General features: G+C 35.4%; 1 protein-coding gene across 1 annotated transcript in view; it reads right to left on the bottom strand.

The window, feature by feature from the left end:
- The window catches only part of NRCAM (neuronal cell adhesion molecule), a 158,298-nt gene that overhangs the window by 38,848 nt on the left and 95,185 nt on the right, over positions 1-24,265 (bottom strand). Inside the window, 13 exon segments of the mRNA XM_064507881.1 lie at positions 323-447; positions 986-1,133; positions 1,218-1,384; positions 1,711-1,822; positions 2,856-2,999; positions 11,373-11,504; positions 12,975-13,159; positions 15,164-15,275; positions 17,355-17,411; positions 17,866-18,036; positions 18,432-18,554; positions 19,479-19,675; positions 22,425-22,530. Of these exon segments, the coding sequence (XP_064363951.1) occupies positions 323-447; positions 986-1,133; positions 1,218-1,384; positions 1,711-1,822; positions 2,856-2,999; positions 11,373-11,504; positions 12,975-13,159; positions 15,164-15,275; positions 17,355-17,411; positions 17,866-18,036; positions 18,432-18,554; positions 19,479-19,675; positions 22,425-22,530 (1,779 nt within the window).

Below are 24,265 nucleotides of genomic sequence, written 5' to 3'. Positions count from 1 at the left end.
TTGTGATAACCTGTTTATGTTCAGATATTCTGCAATATTTGATCCACTGTGTTAGCTCAGGTGTGATATAAATAAAAACCTGTAAGCATGAAACTGAATGTGTTATCTGAACCATTTTATAAGTTGCTGAGTCAATGGTGAACTTGAGAGCAAAACTATTCTTTTTTTTTACCTGAAACATGTACAAAGAGCTGAAATTTCCTTTGTCCTATCCTAGCTGCCAAAACTATGTTTGTGTTTTTCGTTTCAGATCTAATACTGTTTTCAAATTTAACAAAATTAAACACAGTTCTGCTATTATAAAGTTTTAGAGTATTCTTACCAACAACAGTAAGCACAGCACTTGCTGAAACACTGTCCAGAGTGGTATTAATTATGCAAGTATATGTTCCATCATCTTTATCAGTTACATTCATAATGGTCAAGTTGTCTTTACCAACTAGAAACCTGTAAATACAATAAATTCAGCCACTGATTTTTCAATAACTGGTACTTTCATATGAAACTTGCAAAAAAATATTGTCAAATCCCCTGTACTTGTATATTTCAGCAAATATCTAGAGATGAATGTAAGTTATGGGACTATGTCAGCCTTTTCTGCATTGCTATTAACCATCTTCCCACAGTAACTGCCTCTCTTTTGCATGTGTTCTTATTTCCAAATATGCTGAATCTATTTTTAATTTTTTGTGATCTATGGCAAAATATTTCTTCTATCATCTATTTGGCTTCTTATGCCAATTATCTTCTCCTTACAATTGATACACATTATCAATGTGCACATTTAAAAATTTTACATCTCATTTTATTTTAATTCTATCTTAATATTGTCTCCACAGTAAATAGGGCTTTTAGTCAGGAAATATACGATAGTGATGATATTTATTAGTCTTCCTCAATACATGTCTTTCAGAAAAGATCAGGAAAAAAAGCAACTGGAAGAAACTGAAAAGGAAAAATAAAAGAAATACTATTTTGTCCATACCTTTCATCATCTGGCAGCTCTCCATGGTCTTTCAACCATATAACTGTTGGTATTAAAGTAGGATCATGTTTTATTGTACACTCAAATGAAACTTGGCCAGCTCTCTGAATCACTTTGTATTCTGGCTGTTTAATTATCATTGTTGGATCTGAAATTTAAGATCACTATTAGGTATTTTAAAAGTCTGAAATTCCATACTAACCCTGTGATGAAACAGTGATTCATTTCTTACCTTTCACTTCCAACCGCACCTCATTTTGCATGTTTCCTAATTCATTCCTTGCTACACACGTGTATGTACCAGCACTATCCTTCTGAGCCACCGGAATTTCCAAGGTTCCATTATCATGGAAAACATATCCATTTCCACGCAAGATGCTACCTTTCACTCCCTTAAACCTTTATATTAAAAGTAATATCATTATCCAACATCATACTTTAATTCTATCACACTTTATTGTGAGAAAACACAAACTTGGACTACCACAGAATCTAGAGATGCTATAGACAGAATCACATTACTGAAAAGTAAACTTGACTCTGTAGGGGTAACTTAACTGTTGTTATGCTAAGTATTGTATTAACATAATGTAATCAAGTTTATGTTTTAACTATACTATTTTAAAATTGTAAATAAAGTAAAACAGTTTTAAAGTTTTAAATGTTTGTTTTCATAGATAAAACTGCTTTTTTTTTTAAATATTTTAAACACAACAATAGCTTACCATTCAATTTCAGGCTTAGGTGAGCCAAAATAAGCACAGTCTAGCAATGCAGGATTATTTGCAATGACTTGATACAGTTTGTTAGCAGGAGTTAGAATTCTTGGTGGCTCAGCTGAAAAGACAAAGATAATCTGCATATAGATACAAAGATGAAAATACAAAATACTAAGACATCAAGAATGGCCTAAAGATTTACATGTTAACATTTTTCTCTGAAGTGATTTCTGGTCTTAGCCCAGGTCCAAATATGTTCTGCTGCCAGTAGCCTGAAGAAACTTTAGTACAGGAGAATGTTCTTGTTAAAAAAAAAAAAAAAAAAAGCTTCCTCCCTGCTTACAAGTAGTAGTGATGGGCACCAAAACAAACAATTTCATTTGGAGAACTTTAATCAGAATGTATTTCAAGTAAAGAAACTGTTGGGAACAGACTGAACTACACATTTCCAAACCTGCAAGCAGAAAGAAGCTAGGATGTTTATTTGGTGAAACGTCTGCTTTTTTGAAAGGTATCTTGGCTTCAGAAAGAGCTCTCTCATTTAAAAGACAGTGACCTTCCATCAAAGGACCTGCCAGGTCCTTTAGGAGAATCTTTAGAGGTCATTCTGCCTAGATTTTTTTTGCTAGTTTTGTTAAATTCAGAGAAAAAATTAGAGAGTTCACAGTATCTCCTACCTAGAAACATATCCCCTTGCAAAAGCAATTTACAAAATCTTTGCTATGATGGAATTTAGCTGAGTCCTTTTCGGGGCTTATCTGAAGGAGGGATCTTCGCAGAAGGAACACAATGTATTTAAAACTGTAATTTTAGAATGAAACGATTATTTAACTGATCCAAAACACCAACAAACAATGAAAGTGAACCAAAACATACTTAAAGTTAATATTCCTGCCTTATTTGTTATACATACATTTGCTTGATTTACATAAACAAAGAAAAGGGATAAAATTTCTTCTGAGTTTCCTCCAGGATCCATGAGTATCTTACAAAGAACGAGGTATATATACAGCTTTTACACTGCTCAGGAAATATGTCCATTCCCACTTCATAAAGACCTTAAGAAAGGTTTGAGCATGCAATCTCTGTATTAGCAGGGAACAATTGAATACTGTGAAGAAGACTGAAAAATTTAAAAATTTGTTTCTTACCCAAAACATTCACAAATGCATTTGCCAGCAGATATCCATATTCATTAGAAGCATTGCACTGATAGACAGCACTTGACCTCTCTTGCACATCTGAGAAAATTATGGTGTCACCATCTACCTTTCTGCTAGGATCTTCTGGGGCAACTGTTGGTGTTAAAAAAAAAAAAAAAAGAGTTGTTTTGCTTAACTTGCTGTTGGATTATTCATTTTGTACTTGTGAAAAGAAGAAACAATGTGAAAGAGCACAGGCTCTTTATACTATTTTCCTGGATGACTGTTTACCCATTAAGATGTGAATTCCAATGTGCTTAAGGAAGTTCTGTCAATTTTACACATATTTAACTCAGGATGGTAGAGTTCATAGTGTGTGTGTGTGTGTGTGTGTGTGTGTGTGTGTGTGTGTGTGTGTGTGTGTGTGTGTTTTAAAGAAGTGAATTCAAGGACATATTCTGTCTGCATTTTGGAGGAAAAATACTGACATGACCAGTTTTAGGCAAATAGAGGCAATATCTAGAAAAATAAGGGAAGATTTCTGACTGTCAAAAGAAAATGACATTAGAATGACACTGGAACTTTAGAATTTTCTGCGACTTAAAGGTTTCAGCTTTTCAAATAAGTTGTCATATGCATAAATATTTCTCCAAATATAAAAATAGCCTTGCTCAGTTGAAAACTATCTGAGTAAAATATAAGTAAGCGCAATTCTTTAGTACAAAATTAAGAAACAAAGGATGTTCACGAAAGCAGTGATAGTAATTCAGTAGGTGGCACCCTTTCCTTTGAGTAAGTGTTAAACAAAGCATTTCCTCAACTGTTCTGTAGTAGTGCGAGCTGTATCTCAGGAGAGTTAAGAATATAACAGAAAATAAATTTGTGATATATTTCTGAAAAGTAATAGCTGTCAGTTTTGATACAACTGGATGGAGTTACAGAGGTAAAACAGAAAAAACTTAGCTTGTAATACCATGATGCATAAAAATGCAAACCATCATTTAATATTTTAAATAAATATTAAAATATTTATTAATGCATTATTAATATTGAAACATGTTAATAAAATTGATATATTAATATAAAATAAGTGATAACTCTTTATGCTTCAGACAATATATCTATATTCAACTGTAAAGAAAGGGGAGAAATTTTTCCTGTATCTTCTCATTTTTATTGAGATATCTACTACTGAATGCTATAAGAGGGAAGAAACTGGATGAAAGGGACTACAGTTCTGAGCTCCTTCTTGAGGATATTTCTGTCTTGGTTGAATTCTAAGGCCATTTTACATGTAAAGTGACTACACTAATTTCCAAAGAGATGCCTCAAGAACAGTTTTCAACTCTATTGTTTTACTCTTACCTTAAACCACTCTGATTTCAAATCAATAACACAAATCTAAAAATTTGGAAAGGGAAAAAGAAGAAAAAGAAGGAACTGGTAGAAGTTTAAATGCTTAACTTTTCTCTGGGCTTCTGGATTGCTAGCACTTTTTTATTCTCTTTTCCTTTACTTCCTATTGTGTTATGTGTTCCATTTTGCTTCATATTCCATTTACATGCCATTTGCATTAAGATTTATGGCCTGAAAAAATATGGAGCAGATGAGCAGCCTAGCAGGCCAGCCAGTCATCTGTGATAAGTGGTCTGTTTCTGCATACAAATCACTTCTAAATGGAAAAAACTTACAACCATCCTCCCCAAAAGTAGCAGAACTTCCCACACCCAAGCGGATGTTCTAACCACTGTGCTACTCTCGGCCCCTTGCTCTACTTTTTCCTTTCTTGTCCACTGAATCTTGAATCATTTTCTATATGCTGACACAGCTTTAATGGCTGCACAGAATACCTCCCTCACACACACTCCCGTATGTAACAACTTATATATGGCTGCTCCTTTCAGGGAGATGGAAGCCATTAATTAGTTCAAACTTCTCTGGCTGAAGATGAAACTGGATCTTAAAAAAAACACCTAACCATTAAATTATCATTTAAAAAGAAGGGTAGCATCTTCTCTTCCCTCTGCTGCACTTATGGAAGAAAAAGAGAAATCCCTCCTCAGTCCTTTCAAGGAAAAGAAGTAGATGCCTGTTTTCAGAAAAGGGTTTCAACCTGCGGGTCCTTAGAGGGGAAATAATACCTGAGAAAAGTACCGGGTTAATCAGTGTTTCCATTGGACCAGTCTAGCCATTTGCAGGCTGAACAGCAGGGATTTTAGAAAGCTGCCTTTTGAGATTGCTGCCCATTACAGATTGTCTTCTGAAACACCTAATTCTCCCACATATCACAAATAGGACCTACATATCTTTGCCCGTGTGCTACACTTCATTTTGCATGGCCAGACCCCAAAAGTTAGATGTTATATCGTCCAAGTCCTTTACTGATCTTAAACATTCAGCTGACAGCTATACTCAGGCAGAGCTTATTTGCCTTTACTGGGATTCAGGCCACATAGCAACATGACAGGATGGCTGTATGAAAGAAAGATAATGCTATGGAGAAATTTGACAAATCTGAATTAGACATTGGTATTCTAAGTATCAAACAATACTTTAACACTTAAAATGGGTGTGTACAATCAGGATAACAAATGAGCATTTGCTGTCACAGTTCTGCTGCTGTAACAGATAGTTATACACATGGCCTGTAAAAGCCAATATTTACCCCCCAAATTATCAAATCTCAACCTTTTAAAGACTTATGAACATGCTTACATCTTTTCTGGACAAAAATCTGACTGCTTTGTTTCACCGTATTTTTCCATCACTGTATCAGACAGCTTTTTGATTCTATAGCTACCTACAGCATATTCTTGTACAGCAAATATATAGCCTCCATCAGATATTTTTGTCGCAGTTAGTCATCAGCACCCCAAATACCGTCTGTGTACCTTCACATTCTTTTTCCTAAACCTTAGACAGCCCAAACAATTACTTCTGTTAGTATGTTTAAATAACCACTTATGGCACCATTCTTTTTTTCTGGAAAAAAAGGCAGAACCAAATGTGCTTTCTGAACAGATATGGTTAGAACACACCACTGGTTAAAACACACCACTATACTTGAAACTGGAAGGAAAAATAACAGATTTTGTTGGATTTTTTTTCCCTCTTCTGCTGAAGTACTTCATCTTCCTGACCAATTCTAATTGCTGTTCAATGTATCTTTGTGCATGTTCAGGAAGTTAAACACAGTGACGATCAGAACAACTTGTCAACTGATGACACAGTATACAACATAACATCAGTCCAAACAAATAATACAAACTTCAGCCTGATTTCTAAGAAGAATAGGATTTCTTCACAGAAAATGCTTAAGATATGAGATTAGTCATAGTTTTTAGGATATGTAAGTACTAACTGCTTCTATTCTACAGTGAAAACGCTGATGCCATCCCCAGATGTACTAGAGATTTCCTCTAGCTGAAAACAAGCTGGAAGAGAAAGGAACAAAATTACTTGACTGCTTTTCCCCATATCAGTGAGAATACATACATAAATACGTTGGCATGTGTACAGGTTATCTTACCTAGATCAGTAAAATGTCACAGAAAAACACAGTGAAAAAAGAGAAGAATTTCTCTTCGGGAAAAAAGCAGAACAATTCATTACTGTGTGTCTTTAGATGCCTGCATCCCCTTTAGCAAACCTTACCTGCAAACCATAGGTAATCATTCCTGCTATGCATTTACTATATATGACTACATATGATTGTTGGAAAAGGTTTTTTACAGTAATTGTTAGCTTTTTAAATTTATGAATAATATGGTTTTGGACTACAGAACTATGCAGTACCTCTCAAAAACTGACAGCAATGTAATAACAGAAAGTCTGTTGTTTATGTGTTATAGTGCACAGTCAGTCTTTATTAAAGCTATGTTATCATATTGCATCAGTAGGAACATACTGGTTTTTCAGAGAAGCAGTGACAATTATTTGATCTACATTTTCATACAGAATGCTTGTTGTAGTTCTACTATTACTGTAATTCTGTCTTTAAGTTTATATATAGATAATGGTGAAAGTAAACTGGTGGCTGAGACCAACCATGGCTCAAAGACATGATTTTGAACAACTCTAACTTCAGAAATTGCTCTGAAGACCCTGCTATTGTGAAAAAAATTAAGAAAGCAAAGACATTAGCTTTTTCTTCTTCCTTGATATGAATTTGGAAACATATGGTCCTTGTCTAGTGATGTTCATGAATGCTTTTCAAGTTCTGAAAGGACTGCAGAGTCACCTGTATTACAGTAACTTTTGCTTTTTTATTAACCAACCAATCAATACAACTGGGAGGAACGTTCCAGTGTGTAGTCATTGAGGTGGCTTGATAAGAAGGTATGTCCCTAATGCAGGGACCTCCTGGTTCACCATAAGGTGCATGAATGAGCATCCAGTTGTATCAGGCGATCCATAGTATCAGGCGATACTATGCAAGACAAATCTATCCTCTCCAATTTGTGATCATATTGCCAAAATATCATATTATGCATTGAGAGAATGTTATGGGACTAGAATCCTTTTCCTGCCTTTTTTGGGGAAGCTGGAGAGAAGAGGAAGGAAGGATAAGGTGAAGAAAGGGAATTTAAGCAATGGTTCACCTTACTTGGCTTTAAGTTTCATGGTCACATGGAACTACAGATGTATTTCTATGCAGATGAACACTGATCTAGTGATAGATGCACAAAAGTTGAAGAAGTTCTGAGCTGGCAGAGGCTTGGGTTATGGTTTCAGAGTTGAATACAGGCAGGACAAAAACAGGTAGTGAAATGCAAGGGTGGGCATAAGTATAGTGCAGCAGACATACTTCAGAAACTATATAGTAAAACCAAGATTGAAAGTAAGCAATGAAAATGAGACTTAGTATAATAATCCAGTTTTGCCTTACTCTACTTCTTACAGTGAACTGTCAGACAATTTTGGAAGAGATGGGACATGGAAGATGTCCTTTTCCTTCTTCTACTAAACCAACTTGCTCCTCAGAAAAATATTTTCCTGTGACCATTCTAATCCTTGTTCCAGGGCAATTTTCTGATTTTAACAATACTATTGACCCCAAAAGGGACAGCAGAATATTACCTGCAGCCTCTCCCTATTCCACGCACTAGCCACAACTGTCCTTTGACTATCTTACACAAAATACATAAAACTGAGTATCAAAGGTTTTTGCATCTGCTACAGTTATTTGGCCAGATGCATAGTTCCAACATAACGATAGCAGAAGTGGTGGATAAATAAATATCCGTCCTGGCAGCTCTCTCCTCTTTGAAACTGAATTCCTTGGGGCATCAGAGTCCAGTAGATGTCACCCCACCCTCCCACAGCTGCGGTGAACAGCCTGTGTGTGTGTACTCGCAGAGAACGCAATGGAGGACAAATCTCCCAGCCAGGGATTATCAAGTCCTTTCATGAAGCAAATCTAAGGGCTAATGTTTTTCCTTTAAATTCAATGTGATTACTAATGGAGACTAACTAAAAATTAAGATTTAATGTGAAACGTGATATAAACAAGCAAAGGACATGTTGAAAGAAGATAAACAGCGCCTTTCAGTGCACTACTTTGTCTAAATCTAAGTGTGTGTATTTAATATTTAATAGCTCACTGTGAACTATAAACTACTGAACCAATAAATTAGTCTTTTGTGCAGTATTTGAAATGCCTTTCTGAAGTCCAATTATGAAGGTGTTTCCCCTCCCCAATTACTCTGGGTTGTTACTTTCTTAAAAGTTGAGATACTTTATGCATGGCTTCCCTTCTGTAAAACCATGCTGAACTTCCAAGCAGTAAAACACAATGGATTATGCAGCAGTATAAATAATGCAGAACTTCAGCGTTAATTGAGGCATAAGGCAAAGCAGAGTCATGGCCTGAACTTTCAATTGCTACTTGTAAAAGTAATTCCAATTGACCTCTGTGGGACTGTGCATGTAAGTTCAAATTACTCCTGTGAGTAAACATTATAAGGTTAGGTCCTAATCATTCCAGGACGTCTGAAACAGCTTGCTGTAAATCTAAGTAAGTTTTTTCTTTTAAGTATTATTGTTAATGAAAATGAATTAAATACTGAAAAGGAACCTAAAATCTTCCTTTAAAAATGTTTTTACTCTGGATAATATAATCTGGCAAAATGCACAGCATTGCTCTTTTTCACAGATACTTAAAATACACTACTTTTTTTTCTTTATTTTGATATGAAGTCACTCTTCATCTTTCCTCCCTTTTCCTTCTTTCTTTCCCCTTTTGGTATTTAAGCCTCACCCTCTGACTGAGATATGGACAAATGGCTTTTTCTTCAACATTCCCCCTTCCTTTTCTAACTCTATTGTGGAAAAACAAAACCGGAAGAATTAAGCATCTCCCAGTTGTGCTTTCCAATAGAAAATTAAAGGATTGCAAACAGATTACTGGGCCACAGGAGGTGCATTGTGACATACATGATGACAGCAGGGCTTTGAAATTCAAATGTACCTCTTTTTCTTTGAAATGCTGCCATGGGTGTAGCACTCTCAGCACTTCCCTGAAGCTGAAACAGCTGCTTTAGTTTCCTTTTACAGTTTACTAATAATTCAGCTGGAAGAACAGGGGCTCAATTCTATCACTTAGTAACAAGTGAACAAAAGAGCACACTGCAGTTAGGAGTCTCCAGACCAGCTTTTGGTAACTCAGAATATTACAAAATCAAAAGATTCATAAGAACCGCATTTTCTGTGGTCATGCCGCTTCTCTTTCTTAGACGCCCTGAGAGATTCAGTGTACTGGAGCATCCAGTAAAGTTTTACTTAAATATTTAAAGTGGATAAGACTTCAGTCTTGCTTAGTAGTGGGTGACCTTTTACATAAGGCTAAGCTACCGAATTATTCTTCTCCTGTCTTCTTTATTCTTTCCTTTTTCTTCTTTTTTAACTGAGGTTGAGTGGGTAATTTCATTAAAGTCTCTTAATTTTTACTGAATTCTCTTTCATCAGACTTTGTATACTGATTCCTCATGGCCAGTCAGCCAATATATGCTGCCCTAATATTTGGGAAGTTTGGTGGCATCCTGTAACTGCTTCTGAAAACATTGTATTTCTTAATGTTCTATTGCTATCCTGCCAGGATGCAAGACACATCATTGCTGTTCTGGAAAATGTACTTGTCTGTCAGATGAATAGCATGTCCTACGGCATCGATGAGGAAGCAATCCAGGGCAAAGGGGAATCTCATCATCAGTTGCAAAAGATGGTGGTCTGAAACGGTGGTGTTAGTCAACTTCAGCTTACATAACTTATTTAACAAACGGAAACTTCTTGTTTTAAATCTCAGGCTAGAGTCTCAACTTACATTTAACTAGGATTCTTGAAAGAGACTCCTTGCTAAATACTTCTGTTTAAATGTATATATATCTCCTCATTTTTTCCCTGAAGTTGTATATTCCTTCCCTCCAGCTCAGTTTCATCTCTCTTGTATCCAAAATACTTCAAATATATCTTGTTCTTGTTCTCCTGCTGCTACTTCCTAGATTATCACTGCAGAGAATTCTCCTCCATGTCCCAAACTCCATGACTTTTACTTTATCAACATACTTAAACATCTCCTGAAACTCAGTCTTCCAGTTACTCTTCCAAACTTTCAACACGCCAGTATTTTAGAATGTATTACCTCTAACAAGGCAACAGGGTAGATTGCTTGGTTTTTATAACATTGTTTCAAGAAAGAAGAAGGATAAAGGTAAAAGGACCAAGACTGATTTTATGGTACAGGCTATGCTGAGTGCCGACAAAACTGACAACATACGTAGTTTTCTCCAGCAAGTTCTTTTTAAGTTGCATTACACTATATATAGCAGCTACTTTGTGTCTGCCACACAGCATTGCCAGTCATAACACTTTACCAATTAAGTGACTCAATTACCAATTCAGGGTTGCTTTTCTTATCCATATACAGGGAACCAGCTGTTTCACTGTCTTGGTGGTTCCTTTTCTTCAACATCTACTTGGCACAAGTTGTTTTCCAGGCATTTGCTGACTCATCCAATCAGTTTTGCTACTGCTTTTTAGGGTTGAAGCCTTGACATATTCTAAGCTGTAAACCGTGCAAAAGTGCTCTGTATAGCTGAGTTCCTAACCTTTTAGGGTACCTTTTCAATTGTTAGACAAAATTAGTTTTCCACTAGGGCAGCAAACGAGATAGCAAACATGACTGCCAAAGCAACACAATGGCAGAAATTCTACCCCAATAATATTCCTGTCGAAGGAACATGGCATAGCTTGATTGCTATGACCCATCCCTGCAGCTATACCATTAGCAGAACACCAGATGGGACAACCACGTGTACACTCACAAATTCTAATGTTCTCAAGCGCATCAAAGGCACATTTTCTCTTGCCACCTTTGTGAACGCCAACATTTTTACCACCTCATTTATAATTTAGTATTAGCCGTCGGGCTAAAACTACTCAGATATACAGTCTTCATTTATGTTAGAAAAAGCTGACATTCTTCATATTCCCCCATTCATTCTTTTATAAGATAATTAAAGATCTTACTTGCTATGGGAACGCCATTTGTTAACCAGCTTATATGAGGCTTTGGGTTGCCATTAGCCCTGCAGATCAACGTCCCATCCTCTCCAGGAGACAAGACCAAGTTTCTGGGTGCTGTTATCCAGTATGGGGCAGCTGAGGTTAGGAAGAGAAACAGAGCAATCATTTTCCGAAATGATATACAGAAAATCATATGGTACCGTCACTGTAACAATAAAACAATTCAAAAAAGCATATATAGCTATACATATACACTTGCACTGTTATTTTTTTTATATCTGTGATACTCAAAAATTAACTGGTAAAACTGCACTTTGGCTAAACAGAGCTATTGACCACCCACTACACTGAAAAAGGGGATAGCTGTTTACTTCAAAATTCTGGGATAAGTAACGAGATTCTTTGCTTTAAGGCTGTTATCTGCTTTTAATCTAATTTGCTTTTCCTAAAGAAAGCAAACTATGGCATCTACAGCAGATAGAGTGGTGTTTTGATTATACTTAGAGATATCCATGGTTACAGTATTTAGGCTGATAGAACTGGAGTTCGGTTAGATTATGCAAATTGATTTAATGTCAAGAGTGAAACTTAGAAATGGCAAAATTCCTGGTTCTCTGAATTCAATGGATGATTGAAGTAGGGCCAGATGTTTACCTAGGACAGCTGAAAAACACACAGGTATCAAAACGGATGAAACATTTTCCTGACCAAAAGGCCTTCATCTATGTCATCACCTTTTGTACAATAAACCACCACAAATAGCATATGCTATCACATGTTGCCATTAATTCAGTTTTTAGATTGATGGATAGATGCAAACAGAAAATTAAACTTCTACTCTTAAAAAGGAGGTATAATTTGACCATAAAAGCAGAATGGACTGGACTGCAAAAAGATTACATTAACAAAAATGTATATTTAGCATGCCGAATGAACACTACAGCTGATTACTTAAAAGACTAATTAGCTCTCATCCCAAATATTTTCTTTCATGATGTTCAAAATACATACTTACAAGTCATACTTAGATCAACACATTGTGTTTTTAGAACCAGTAAGATATCATCATTGGATACAAGCGGTAAAAAAACATGAAGGAGAAGGAATAACAGAAATATAGATTAAAGGAGAAAAAGAAAGAAGAATATAATGATATGAGACAAATAGACAGATGAGAAAAATATAGTAGAGAAAGAATCAGGGCTATATTAGTGGAGAGCAGAAAAGATCAAGAAAGATGGGGAGGGAAATAAAAAAGAAGGGAAAGAAGCAGTCTAATGACAGGTAATCTAAGGATCTAAAGTAAATGTAGCACAGGTACAAGCTAAGAAATTATTTTACATTTATTACAGTACAGTCTCAGTTTCGCTTCTTGCCTGATAAAATAACAAATTAAAAAGAGAAATGTGTTAGAGACAGAGAAATCCCTCACATGGTAGAACTAGTTGGTTTAATGATCATTTCCTCACTTTTTTTTTTTTTTTTTTACCATTATCATTCATTCTTGCAGCTATAGTTCATCCTAGAAAGATTGTCAAACAGAGTATGTTCATTCTTGCATTTTGGATGCTGATGCTATTAAATTAGGGATTATTTGAGTATTACCTTTAACAGTTACGGAAATGACATGATGAGTAGAACCTAATATATTTCTTGCTATACATTTGTAGTTTCCAGAATCAGCTTCAGAAACATCTATGATCTTGAGAGTTTTCTTAAAGTTTTCAAAAAATGTTCTGTTGGCTGGCAGTTCCCCACCCTCTTTAATCCAGCGGATTACTGGTGTGGGTCTGGAGAAGCAAAAACATAGATCATATTTAGAGACCAGAAAAAAAGGAGAGTAGGAGACCATTCATTTTTTCCAATAAATATTTTAAAAATAATTGTATTAAGAGCCTTTACCCAGATTTTGGGGCATGTCCAGCATATCTGCAAAATATGCCAGCAGTTGTTTCTAAGAAATGACAAGCCTCACTAACACTGTCAATGGCCATCTGTTTGCAGGCTCAATAATTATGGAATACATTTGTTTGCTGATAACCTGGAATCCCTGCTGGCTAACAAAAGAATACAAATATAATTCAAATCTTATTGCACTTATACAATTTCTTGTGGTAAAATAATGCTCCTAAAAGGTAGCTTCCAAATAATGACAAGTTTATAATTGCCCTTCATGCTCCATGATCATCATAAATTTTACAGCACTGCTGCCAGCAGACAGAAAATTTTCCTACGAGAATTAAAGAAAAAATGTCAGTGCTTGCTCAGGTATAGTTACCTGACACCACAGTGTGCCTAAATCTTGGCTAAGCTCCGTGTTGTCCATGGAAGCTGAGAATTATCCAAACTCATGTAGATATACTTCTAAAATTGTAACAAATTGCAAGTTGTTATTTACTGAGTAAAATATTCCCTCTCAAATACCATGATTCAAGGCAAATACTCCCTCAGAAGTCTAATATCTCATATTTTATAACAGAGACACTTAGGAAAGCTGAATTTAAATCATGGTATCAATAATTAGGAATAGTTGCTCTAAACAAATGGAAGAACTGAATCTGGCCCCTTGCGGACAACTGTGTGAGCTTCCCACACGGAAATACATGAAGGCTAAAGACATAAGGCTAGTTATATTGTTTAATATTCCAATTTTTTCCCTTTTTTACTCAGTCATTTTACTGGAGCTTGGATCACTCAATACTTTTATTGCAGGGCTGTCAAAAAGAACAAAAGTAAACTGTAAATGAAGATTACGAGAGCTGACTCTACTCCCACTCGTAGGTGTGGTTATGCAGTAGTGCATGATGCAAAGACACCTGAACTGACCATAGCTGAGACAGAAGAAATGCACTCATGCTTGTATCACACTGTATCGAGCTATGCCTCATCGTGCCCTGCAGAGTTTACACAGGTGAAAACATCTGCCTGATGCTCTGCTGCATCACTTGCACTTATGGGCTTGCCTTGGTGCTATCTCAGAGAGCTCTGGACCGTATTGTTCTGTGCACTGTAAACATGTTCACAGTACTGAAATAGGCAGTAAAAGATTTTCCAGTTCTGCATCAAGGCTGCTCACTTCTCTGATTTCTTCTTGAGGATGAAACTGACGTAAGATCAAACTAGTTCATGAAGTTAGACTACTATTTAGTCATTTTCTACTTGCACAATAACCAGCAGAGGTGAACATGGATTACATCAAAGAAACAAGTACCAATTAAACTCAATTACAGTGGGATGCTGGATGCAAGGAGCTGAAAGTGTGTTCTAATAACTCCCACCTAGCTGACCTAGTAAGTAATTATTAGCAAATGTGTGAGTACCTTTTTTAGATTAGACCAGCATATTCTTATCTATTGTAATATAACTTGAGGGCCTAATCATGGTAAATTTAAGAGAATAAAAACAGTGGCTTGATTCAGGCATTCTATTAGAGCATGATGACAAAGTCCTCAGTACAATTCTGCAGATGTGTGCCCAAGGTAACCTTATGATGCTTCTTGCTTATGTCCTGAAAAGGAACACTAGCACAACCTGAATCCAGTGTATAGAGGGCTGGTGATATGAGAAGGCAGAGGCTATAATATTTATGTTCTAAGTTTTAAAACCTATTGATGCCTACCTAAATGGCTGACTTGTTTAAATCCACTTTATTTTACCTGTCTGTTTCTGAGGCTGTAATACTGTCACTTTAAAACACTTAGTCTTATACAATGGCAACTTCTTAAGTGTCTCTGAACTGTTTCTCTCTGTTTTTTATTTTTAATTAAAGAAACACTGGCTAAAAAGTAACTCACAATCCTGCTGCAATGCACTCCAACAAAAGCACATTTCCTCTCAGTTCCACTTTGTTACTTGTGCTACCTGTTGGTGTTAGAAGAATTGGTTGCCTCTCTGTAACTGGTTTGGCTGAAACAAGAAAAAATTAAAATAATGAATTTCTAAACTTTATTTTAATACTGATCAAATGCATACACCCATTCTCACATTTTGGACAGAAATTCTGCTGCACAGTGGCCATTTAATTAAAAACCATCATGTTACACAATGACATAATTCAACAAATTAGATTTTTGACAGACAGAATCACATCTCAACCTCACAAATGTTGTAGTTTTGAACACATAAATGAAAAATCTTCTATAAAAGAGGGGAGCATTTGATACAGTTTTTACACAGGCAACTATGTGGCCTGATGGGTACACACAGAGCCCTAATCCTACGCAGCTACTATTCACTTCAGCAGAACTATTTTGAAGTGTGAGGGACAACCGATATGAGCCATACTGTAAGACTCAAAGTTACCAAAAGTTATGGGGCTTCCATCAAAACATAAATAAAGCAAAGTCATTGTATGCAGAAATATAAACCAAAGTGATAAGAGGTATACTCCACTTTGCACTATGCTTTGTTCATTATTTTCTAGACTGCGGATGTCTCTTGTGAAGTCTAGTCATGTCTTCTCTTGCTATGTATTTAGTTCAAACTATTCTCCAGTCTGATAATTATGAACCATTTTCCACAAGAAATAACCACAGTCAACAGATAGCCAGAAATTATACTCTGTTGGCTTCAAAAGTCTACCATATTTCATGTGCCTTCATGAAAACTGGAATAATAGACTGTGTTCCATAAATACTAAAGTTCAACAGCAATTTCATAACATACAATTAACTTGCTGTGAGGTGTAGTAGTCTAAATTACTACAATAAATTATTGTACCTTTTAAAAAATGTGGGCAAAACCAAATATTTTTCTCTCTTGTTTATTATGATATAGTATTTACTGATAGATTAATATAAATAGAACACTTAAAACAATTTTCATACAGTATGTACCTTGAATTCCTTAAAAACTAATACATGAATGATACTCTTTAAACTGAGAGACAAAAAAGGCAGTCTAGAGTGATGAACACAGCCAAGAGTCACAGGCAATAGGTAATCTGACCAGTTTCTACTCTGCAAAGGGCCACTGACTCACATTACGAGATTCTAAAAATTCAGAATTAGCTCTGGTATTTCTGAGCTGTGAGACAACTGAATTGTTTTCTCTCTGCTAATTGCAACCTACTACGCTATGTTCAGGTAAATATTTCTTGTTTGTTCTTGAAAGAAAACTATTTTTATGCAGAGAATTAAAAAGGTTCCATGCCCCTGCTATATTTTAGATTTCAGTAAGTTAAGGTTTAATATCTACAGAGCCTCATTTGACAAGAAAAAAGGACAATAAACTACATTAGTTCTATTTCGTTAACTATCGCATACAACACTAACTGGGGGAGCAGCTAAAACTTCAACCCGTATGAAATCAGTCTTGCTCCAAAGCAGCCTCACTAAACACATGTACACCTGTTGAGAAGGATTTCAGTCACAATATACAAAAGAAGACCATTCAACTTAGATTAATGTAGAGATCAGCTCAAACAAACAAATACAACTAATTTTTCCCCTACAAAGTTAATTTTACAGATAGTGTTAAAGTGTTTAGATTTTAATTCATTCCAGTTTTACACTCATGAAACACATTCAAAGTGAATGGTACGTTCAAGAAATTATTACATGTGAAATGCATCTGTTAGATACTTAACTGTTATTACTTATAATGCAGCATGTGATATTGAATAGTCCTAGTGATAATGAATACATCCAATTATCAGTTAAATTGGAGGAAAAATATAAACAAGCAACACATTACAGAAGCAATTAAATAGACAATTTGCAAAATCTGTCCCAGTGTGAAAGGACTCATTTATTGTAAAAGTTGATATTTTTTTATGAGCCATATTACGATAACATTAAAACATTAAATATTTTAAAGGATCACACTGTGCAGTCCCTTTCTAAAGCAAATTATTATCACCAGTACTAATAGATACCTTTATTAGAAACTGGGAAAGAGCAAAGGTTAAGTAGCCGTGGAGGTGAAGTTAGTTCACTAAATGCTACTGTGAAACAGGGAGTGTCAGTGGGGACCAGTGTAACTCACCACCATAAATATCAGTGTCACTCAAATTAGCAGCTATAGTGTCATTCAATGAATCCACTGAAATAAACAGAATATCATGAAGAATGCATATAAGAGGGATAAATCAAAGTACTGGGAATCAAAAGGTGATGATAGGGCCATGGTGAGTTAATCAAATGATCGATTAATTTGTTTCTATAGTTACGACAATAATAAATTGGTATTCTTACACATGAAAACGATTTCAAAACTGTTATTTATTACACCGTAATTTTTCATTAACTGAATCTTACAAAACACTTTTTCAAAACAAAAAAAGCCTAATAAAGGGGAAAAAATCAACGGCATTTACAACAAACTACATATCAAGAAAATTGGAGATTACATTCTAAATTTTACAGAGTAATTTAATTTCTTATTCAGAATTAAAATATGAGAATTCCCGAGTGAAAAACTATTTAACCGTTGAAAAATAACTATGAATTCTGGATAAATTCAATGTTAGGATGTGATTAGGTAACACAATACCTACTTGAAAGAACTTTTACAGAAATTGGCTGCTTCTGCTGTATAGTTTGTGTATGATTAAATCTTGCATAGCAGATATAGTCCTCATGGGTGTCTTCTGGTTGTACATTAGAAAAATAAAGGTCTCCATTTAGGCCTTGGGAAACTCTTTCACTTTGAGGCAACCTTTGGAAAGCTAAGCAAAAACAAGAACACATTTATTTCAACTATAATACACATGCTGTTGTTATGATCTGCAGAATCCATATTTGTTTCATTACGCTTTCTGTAACAGCTTATCTCTTTGCAACTTTCCCATAGTCTTTTGGACGTTTCTTCTGGAGCACCCTTGTCTTCCCTTTCCTCCCCAGTGTGTTAATCTAAAATACACACTGAGATCTCCAGCCACTTTTGAATTTATGCCGTTGGGCTGCATTACGCTTGCTTTTTCATTTCTACATAACAGGAAATTTTTTGAATTTTAACTTAGAGGGAAACTCTGCCATTTGTGGTAAGTCTTAGTGAGCACTGATGAACTCCTTAAAAACACTGACACAAGTATAGTAGGTCTACGTAAGAAAACATACTTACCATTATCCATCCAAAATATTATAGGTGGTGGTAAGCCAACAGGAGGTCTGCAGTGTAGCACTAGGGAATCACCTTCTCGAACTTGATTTGGTTCTATTTTTTCTTTAGTCCACAAAGGGGATCCTACAGAAAATAATTTTAACATGCATACAAACTATGGATTGACAAGAATTCCAGAATTTAAGGAAGAACTGCCCACACAATTCCAGAAATATAGAATAACAATATACATCAAAAAATTAGCTCCTGTAATATTTATTAAAGACTTAATTTTTGTTCTTCTTTATGTTTTCCTGGGAGAAAAGCAAGTTTTTTTAAAAATATTTCTTACAACAATGATTCACTGAAAGTATAATCAATTTACTCAAATTATTTTGGTTAATCACTGCAGGTTCTACAACAGTATCTTGGACAGGTTGAAGTTGGGCAATGCAAAAAAAATAAATGATGCACACGATTAAAAGAAAAGTTAGATCTTCATGAAGTAGTATTATAATTGATTTAATGAAATATGTGAGAACAATACACTTTAAGCTGAGAAGTTTGAAAAAATGATCTGAAATAAAAATGACAGAAAGAGCAGTAGAAACAGTTTATCATTAATTAAATGAATTAAATTAGCTTCATCTCCTTTTTGGTCCCTATCTGTTCTATATTAAAGCTACTACAAAAACTATGAACAATGTGCATCAGCAAAAGAGAGTAAAAATGGTCCTCATCAAAGACGCGCATTAAAGATTTACAATTTTCTTTTCGAATTGTAATGTTTTATATATTACCCAATTTTTAACATGGCAGGTCATCCAGATCTATTGAAAAAATCAGGAAAACATTCTGGGTAGTTAATATTCTAAGAAATTTTGGAGAGAACATGCAATACGTTATTAAATGTATTAAATACAGTATCTTCTAACCAGATTGCTTTGATGATTAAAAAGATGTCTTTTTTTAAGAAAGGAAAAAACAGAATAATTAAAGCAAAATGTCCCTAAGAAAATAAGTAAACAGAAGTTTTTCACATTTCAAGAACATTAGAGTTTCACTTACTGGATGGCCTTATGACAATATTGTTGGAAATGGCTGCTCCTCGTTCATTCCTTGCTGTACACTGGTATACTCCTTCATATGCTTCTGCCTTTCCACCATTCATAATATTTATGACAAGGGTTCCTGAATTTGGTTTCATTGTTACCTGTGCATCTTTATCTATATCAAAATGAGTTCCATTGCGTGTCCATGAGAAGCTACAATAACAAGGACAAAAATAAAAATTGTTTCTTCAGTACCTTATTGTAGATCATAGGGAGAGAAAAAATTCATTTTTATTAACACATTGCATTTTTCCTTCAGTCTATAAATAATATTGGTTCTCAAACTATATCAACAAAGAAAGTAATAGAGCACTTCTTTAATATAACAAATCTGGTAATACTTCAAGATAAAGGGGTTGGCAGAACGTGGCCATTTCAAAGACAGTATTTTTATTTTAAAAATTACATTAAAAGATCCAAAAGTTAATCATATACTGAAAAGAAATGCTTTCCTTTTTACTAAAGATGATACAGTAACATCTGCTAGAACTGATATTGCTAAAGCTGCATTAGCATTTCTCTTATAAAACCTATTGTCAAAAGGGTTTATAAACCTGCATTTCAAAATCTGCCCTGGGCTGAAATATGTCTCAGCAGGAGACCACGTCTCTTGATTGGTTTGGCCATTCTTAAGTTACTGAAGTGAATTAAAGACTGAGTGGTGAGTCTGATTTTTTTTCACTACTCCAACTCAAATGACTGTGATTCATTGAAAGAAATTTTGCAGTCTGATAGTCCATAACTAATCTAGTAAGTTTATACTGGTGTTACTCAAAGCCAGAGATGTTTTGTAAAGGAGCCACTAGAAACGAAGACTATTAAAACTCATTAAAAAATTGTAGAAAGTAGAGATTCACCATGTGCAACTTCTACTATTGTAAGCACTAATTCCTGCCTTATACTATACTTTTGGCCGTTAACAAAGTAATGCAGAGCTACAGCAATGTCTGTGAAGTGTTGAGCACTCAGTTTCCCAAACCATGAATGGCAGTTTTTGTACTTGTTACACATCAGGACACAGTTTGTGTCCAGTTTGTACACTGCAGTGCGGGACAGTGGAGAAACAGGGGCCCATCAGGAGCACCACAATACAGCGGCAGTGTTTTGGGGAGGACTAGAACCCTCCAAGCTCGAAGTGTGAACCTATTCCTTAGGAATTTGCAGGCAAAGTCACAGACTGTGGGGCTTCTGTAACCCCCAGCTACCAGGAACACTGAAGGACATGGGGGAACAGTACAGCTTCAAATGAGATGTGCCAATGGGGTACAAAATCCTGAACTTGAGATATCTGAAAGTGGGAATCTTTGCTGCTAAAGCTATATGTAGCAGCCCATCCATAAGCCTTTATGCCAACTCTCTGCAGTAAAAAAGTCACCCTGCTTTAACAAACAATTCACACTCATTCGGACTGAGAAAGTTCAGCTTCAGAGCTTTGAAGCTGTTCAAATTTCAATATTCATTTGCAGGATCAGATTCAGGACTAATGGACCAGTTATTGAAATAAATTAGCTGGATGTGATAACTTTAAAAACAGGCAAAACTAAGTACAAGCTATTTTCCTCCTTAGAAAATTCTGCACTTAAATCCTGCCTCCGTAGCAGGGGAACAAGGTGGCAACCAGATTTGATGAGAAGGGTGAGGCTGTATAGCAGTAAGCCCTGCCACATGACTAAGGTATTTGAGTCTCATGGACAGTGCTCATAGTCTCTCAGCTAAATCCACCCCAAAAAGGAGTTTAGGAGAAGCACCTGCAGAAACAGGACAGTGGTCCCAAAGCACACCATAATCACCCAGGTCAACATCCAGATTCTTGAGAATAGCATTATGCCTATTAACTTAAAATAGTAGTAAACACAGTAGTGTTATTGCACTCCTACTATTAAAAGAACATTATAAATGGTGAGAGCATCATAGAAAATCTGTCTTCTCTATTCTGTTGCTCAGCATGATAATGACCATGACCCCAAGGCAACCAGAAGCAATAATGTAGAAAAAAATCCTCCTTAGTCGTAAGTAGAAGTATATATAATGAGCTCTGTGTGAATCTGAGCAAGCATTTATAGGCTAGCCTTGCTAATAAGTTGTAGCTTACTGAAACACATTACTGAAAACTCAGAGATGCACATTTCTGTCTTATAATCTCTGAAATCAGAAGCAGTTATGGCAATGATGGAATGCATCACTCCCACTGCTTTTTCCAATTCAGGTACCCAGCAAAAATATTTGGAAACTCCCTATTTCATGGTACTGGAAACAGGTGTTTCTAATGGAAGACAATTCGGAATCTGACGTACACACAGGGTTACTATTTCTGCCAAAAATAAAACTCTTTTAAAGCTGTAAAATGCACCTGGTAAATCAAGGCTTACTGATCATTTAAACCGATACACATTCCTTAACTTCTTACAGAATACTTATGTATTTTAAGATGAACCTCACAGGATTGAGTGATTTAGAAAACATGAAATATACAAGAAAAAAATGGCTAACGTCCCAAATTTGTGTTTATTAGGGTTAGTCTGAATTTATTCACTGTGCATACTTATTGCATGTCACGCCAAAGACTGGAACGTGATCCAATTCATAGTATGGTGTGCTCTGTAGTGCTTTCCATGGGCAGTTACCTATCTCTATTAGTGTAATAATCTAGTATTATCACGTCATTGGAGCTTTGAGGAGAAAAAAAATACTAGTTGCTTGATGGTACAGAAATGAGACTAAAGGATGAGAAATATTCAAATTTATATCACTTTCTGGTAGATGTTTAAATTACAGAGGATGGGTGCGTGCATGTCTGTGTGTGTGCAAGCACACATACATGCACAAACTTGTTAGTTTACAAAAGTTACATTATTTCCTCCTATGCTGTTAGGCCACAAAAAGCAAAATAAATACTACTAACCTTGGCGGTGGCTTTCCTTTTGCTTCACACTGTATTACAATATTCTCTCGGGGGTCAATAATGTAATCTTTTGGAGATTGCTGAGTTATCGTTGGAGGCTGAGACACTTCATTATGGAATATAATTAGGAAACAGAGAAGAATTTAATATTTTCAAAGCATCAGCAACAGTTTTGTAAGTGGAGAAAGCAGAATTACAATCGGCAAGAAAATCAGCAATGAGAGACTGGAATTAAAGTATCCTTTGTAGTTTGGCTGAAACACTCTACTCTTGCAAATCAGTGTAGTTCTACCACCTTCAAACTGAGTTATGCCAATTTACAGCAGATTAAGATCTGGATCGAAATGTTTAATGAACACCATTTGCTATACATCAGATTTCAAACGATTTTCATGAAGTCAAAGGACACTTCAATTCTAGGTCCAATATATATTTCTAAATAAACAGCCATGGTACCTATTTCCACACAAAAAAGATGTTTTTTAACAGACAGAAATAACAAAAAATACAATATATGCTGTTTCTAAACATTGGATTTATTTCCATATTCTCTATGCGTGTAAAATTTTTACAAATTTCTTGTGTTCAACAGGTTGAACTAATCTACAAAGCATGCTTCTAGGAGCTACTTTTCAGGAGTAAAAACTGTGTTTGAATAGCCAAGATACAAGAGGAACCAGGTAAGAAAAAAATAGTAATTAGAAGTTTCCAAATACAGTAAACATGTGAGAAAGGTCTAGTACTGATTCTCCTAAAGCAAAACAAAACAAAACAAAACAAGGCAATTTTCTGAATTGATCCAGGAGAAACATCCCAGAATGAGCAGCATAAAATGAAATTTTGCCTGACAAAGTAGCTGGTACTTTCCTGAAGTGTTTTATAACCTATATCCACTATCTATAGACATTTGCATAGAAAAATTATTTTTATTACATTAAGACAGTGATAAGCATGTCTTCCTCAACACTGTAAATCTGTTTATAGTTAAGTGTCAACTAAAGGAACCAGCTAATAGCATCCCTGTGAACATCCCTGTGCAAATGCTGTAAACTATCTGTCCACCAATATACTCTGCTACTGCTCTGGGATCTGTTTTAGCCACTTGAGCAAAATATTTCAATCATTAGAGATTGCTGTGTTTTCATGTCGCACCCTTTTATCTTAGCCCGTAAAAATGGTAAAACTAGGATTTTTATTTTGAGCATCATTAAACATTAAGTAAGGTCTCTTTGTTACACAGAAAGAGGCAACAGTCTGTAAAGCACTACCCACACGAAATAGCCAGAAAAAAATATTCAGATCATGGAATTGTAATGTTATATAACAGCTAAGCAGAAAAAAAACAGTTTGTTCTAGAGTTTGTTCTTCATCCTCGCTGCGGAAGGGAAGTGATCAGAAGTGGGAGGGAACATTTTTACAGGATGATGAATCTTTGGTATTCTTTTAGAGAAGCACTCTGAAGATAGTCTTTTCTCTCTCAGAGGCAGTTCTCAGAATCAGCAGACATCACACGATCACTTGGGACAAGAAAGCACACTCCGAAAAGGGATATGATATGAGCACTGTACAACGTACACTACATTCTACCTGATGCACATCTAAGACCTGAAGTCTTCACTCCTGCACTGTTAAATTTACCACGATGCTACAGCTGAGTTAGGAGATCCCATAAAAGATTAGGTCAACTCAATTAACTGAACACACTCTTTTTTTAATGGAAATAAAAGTATCTCCAACTCAGACATGTAAAATAATTAAACAAATATATTTACTCCTGAAAGTAGTAGTAAAACATTGCTCATGCTGATATTGAATATGGATTTTAATGTTCAGACAGCATA

Source organism: Dromaius novaehollandiae, chromosome 1 (assembly GCF_036370855.1).
Source record: "Dromaius novaehollandiae isolate bDroNov1 chromosome 1, bDroNov1.hap1, whole genome shotgun sequence".
Classification (NCBI taxonomy): Eukaryota; Metazoa; Chordata; class Aves; order Casuariiformes; family Dromaiidae; genus Dromaius; species Dromaius novaehollandiae.
This window is presented reverse-complemented; position numbering and strand designations above follow the sequence as displayed.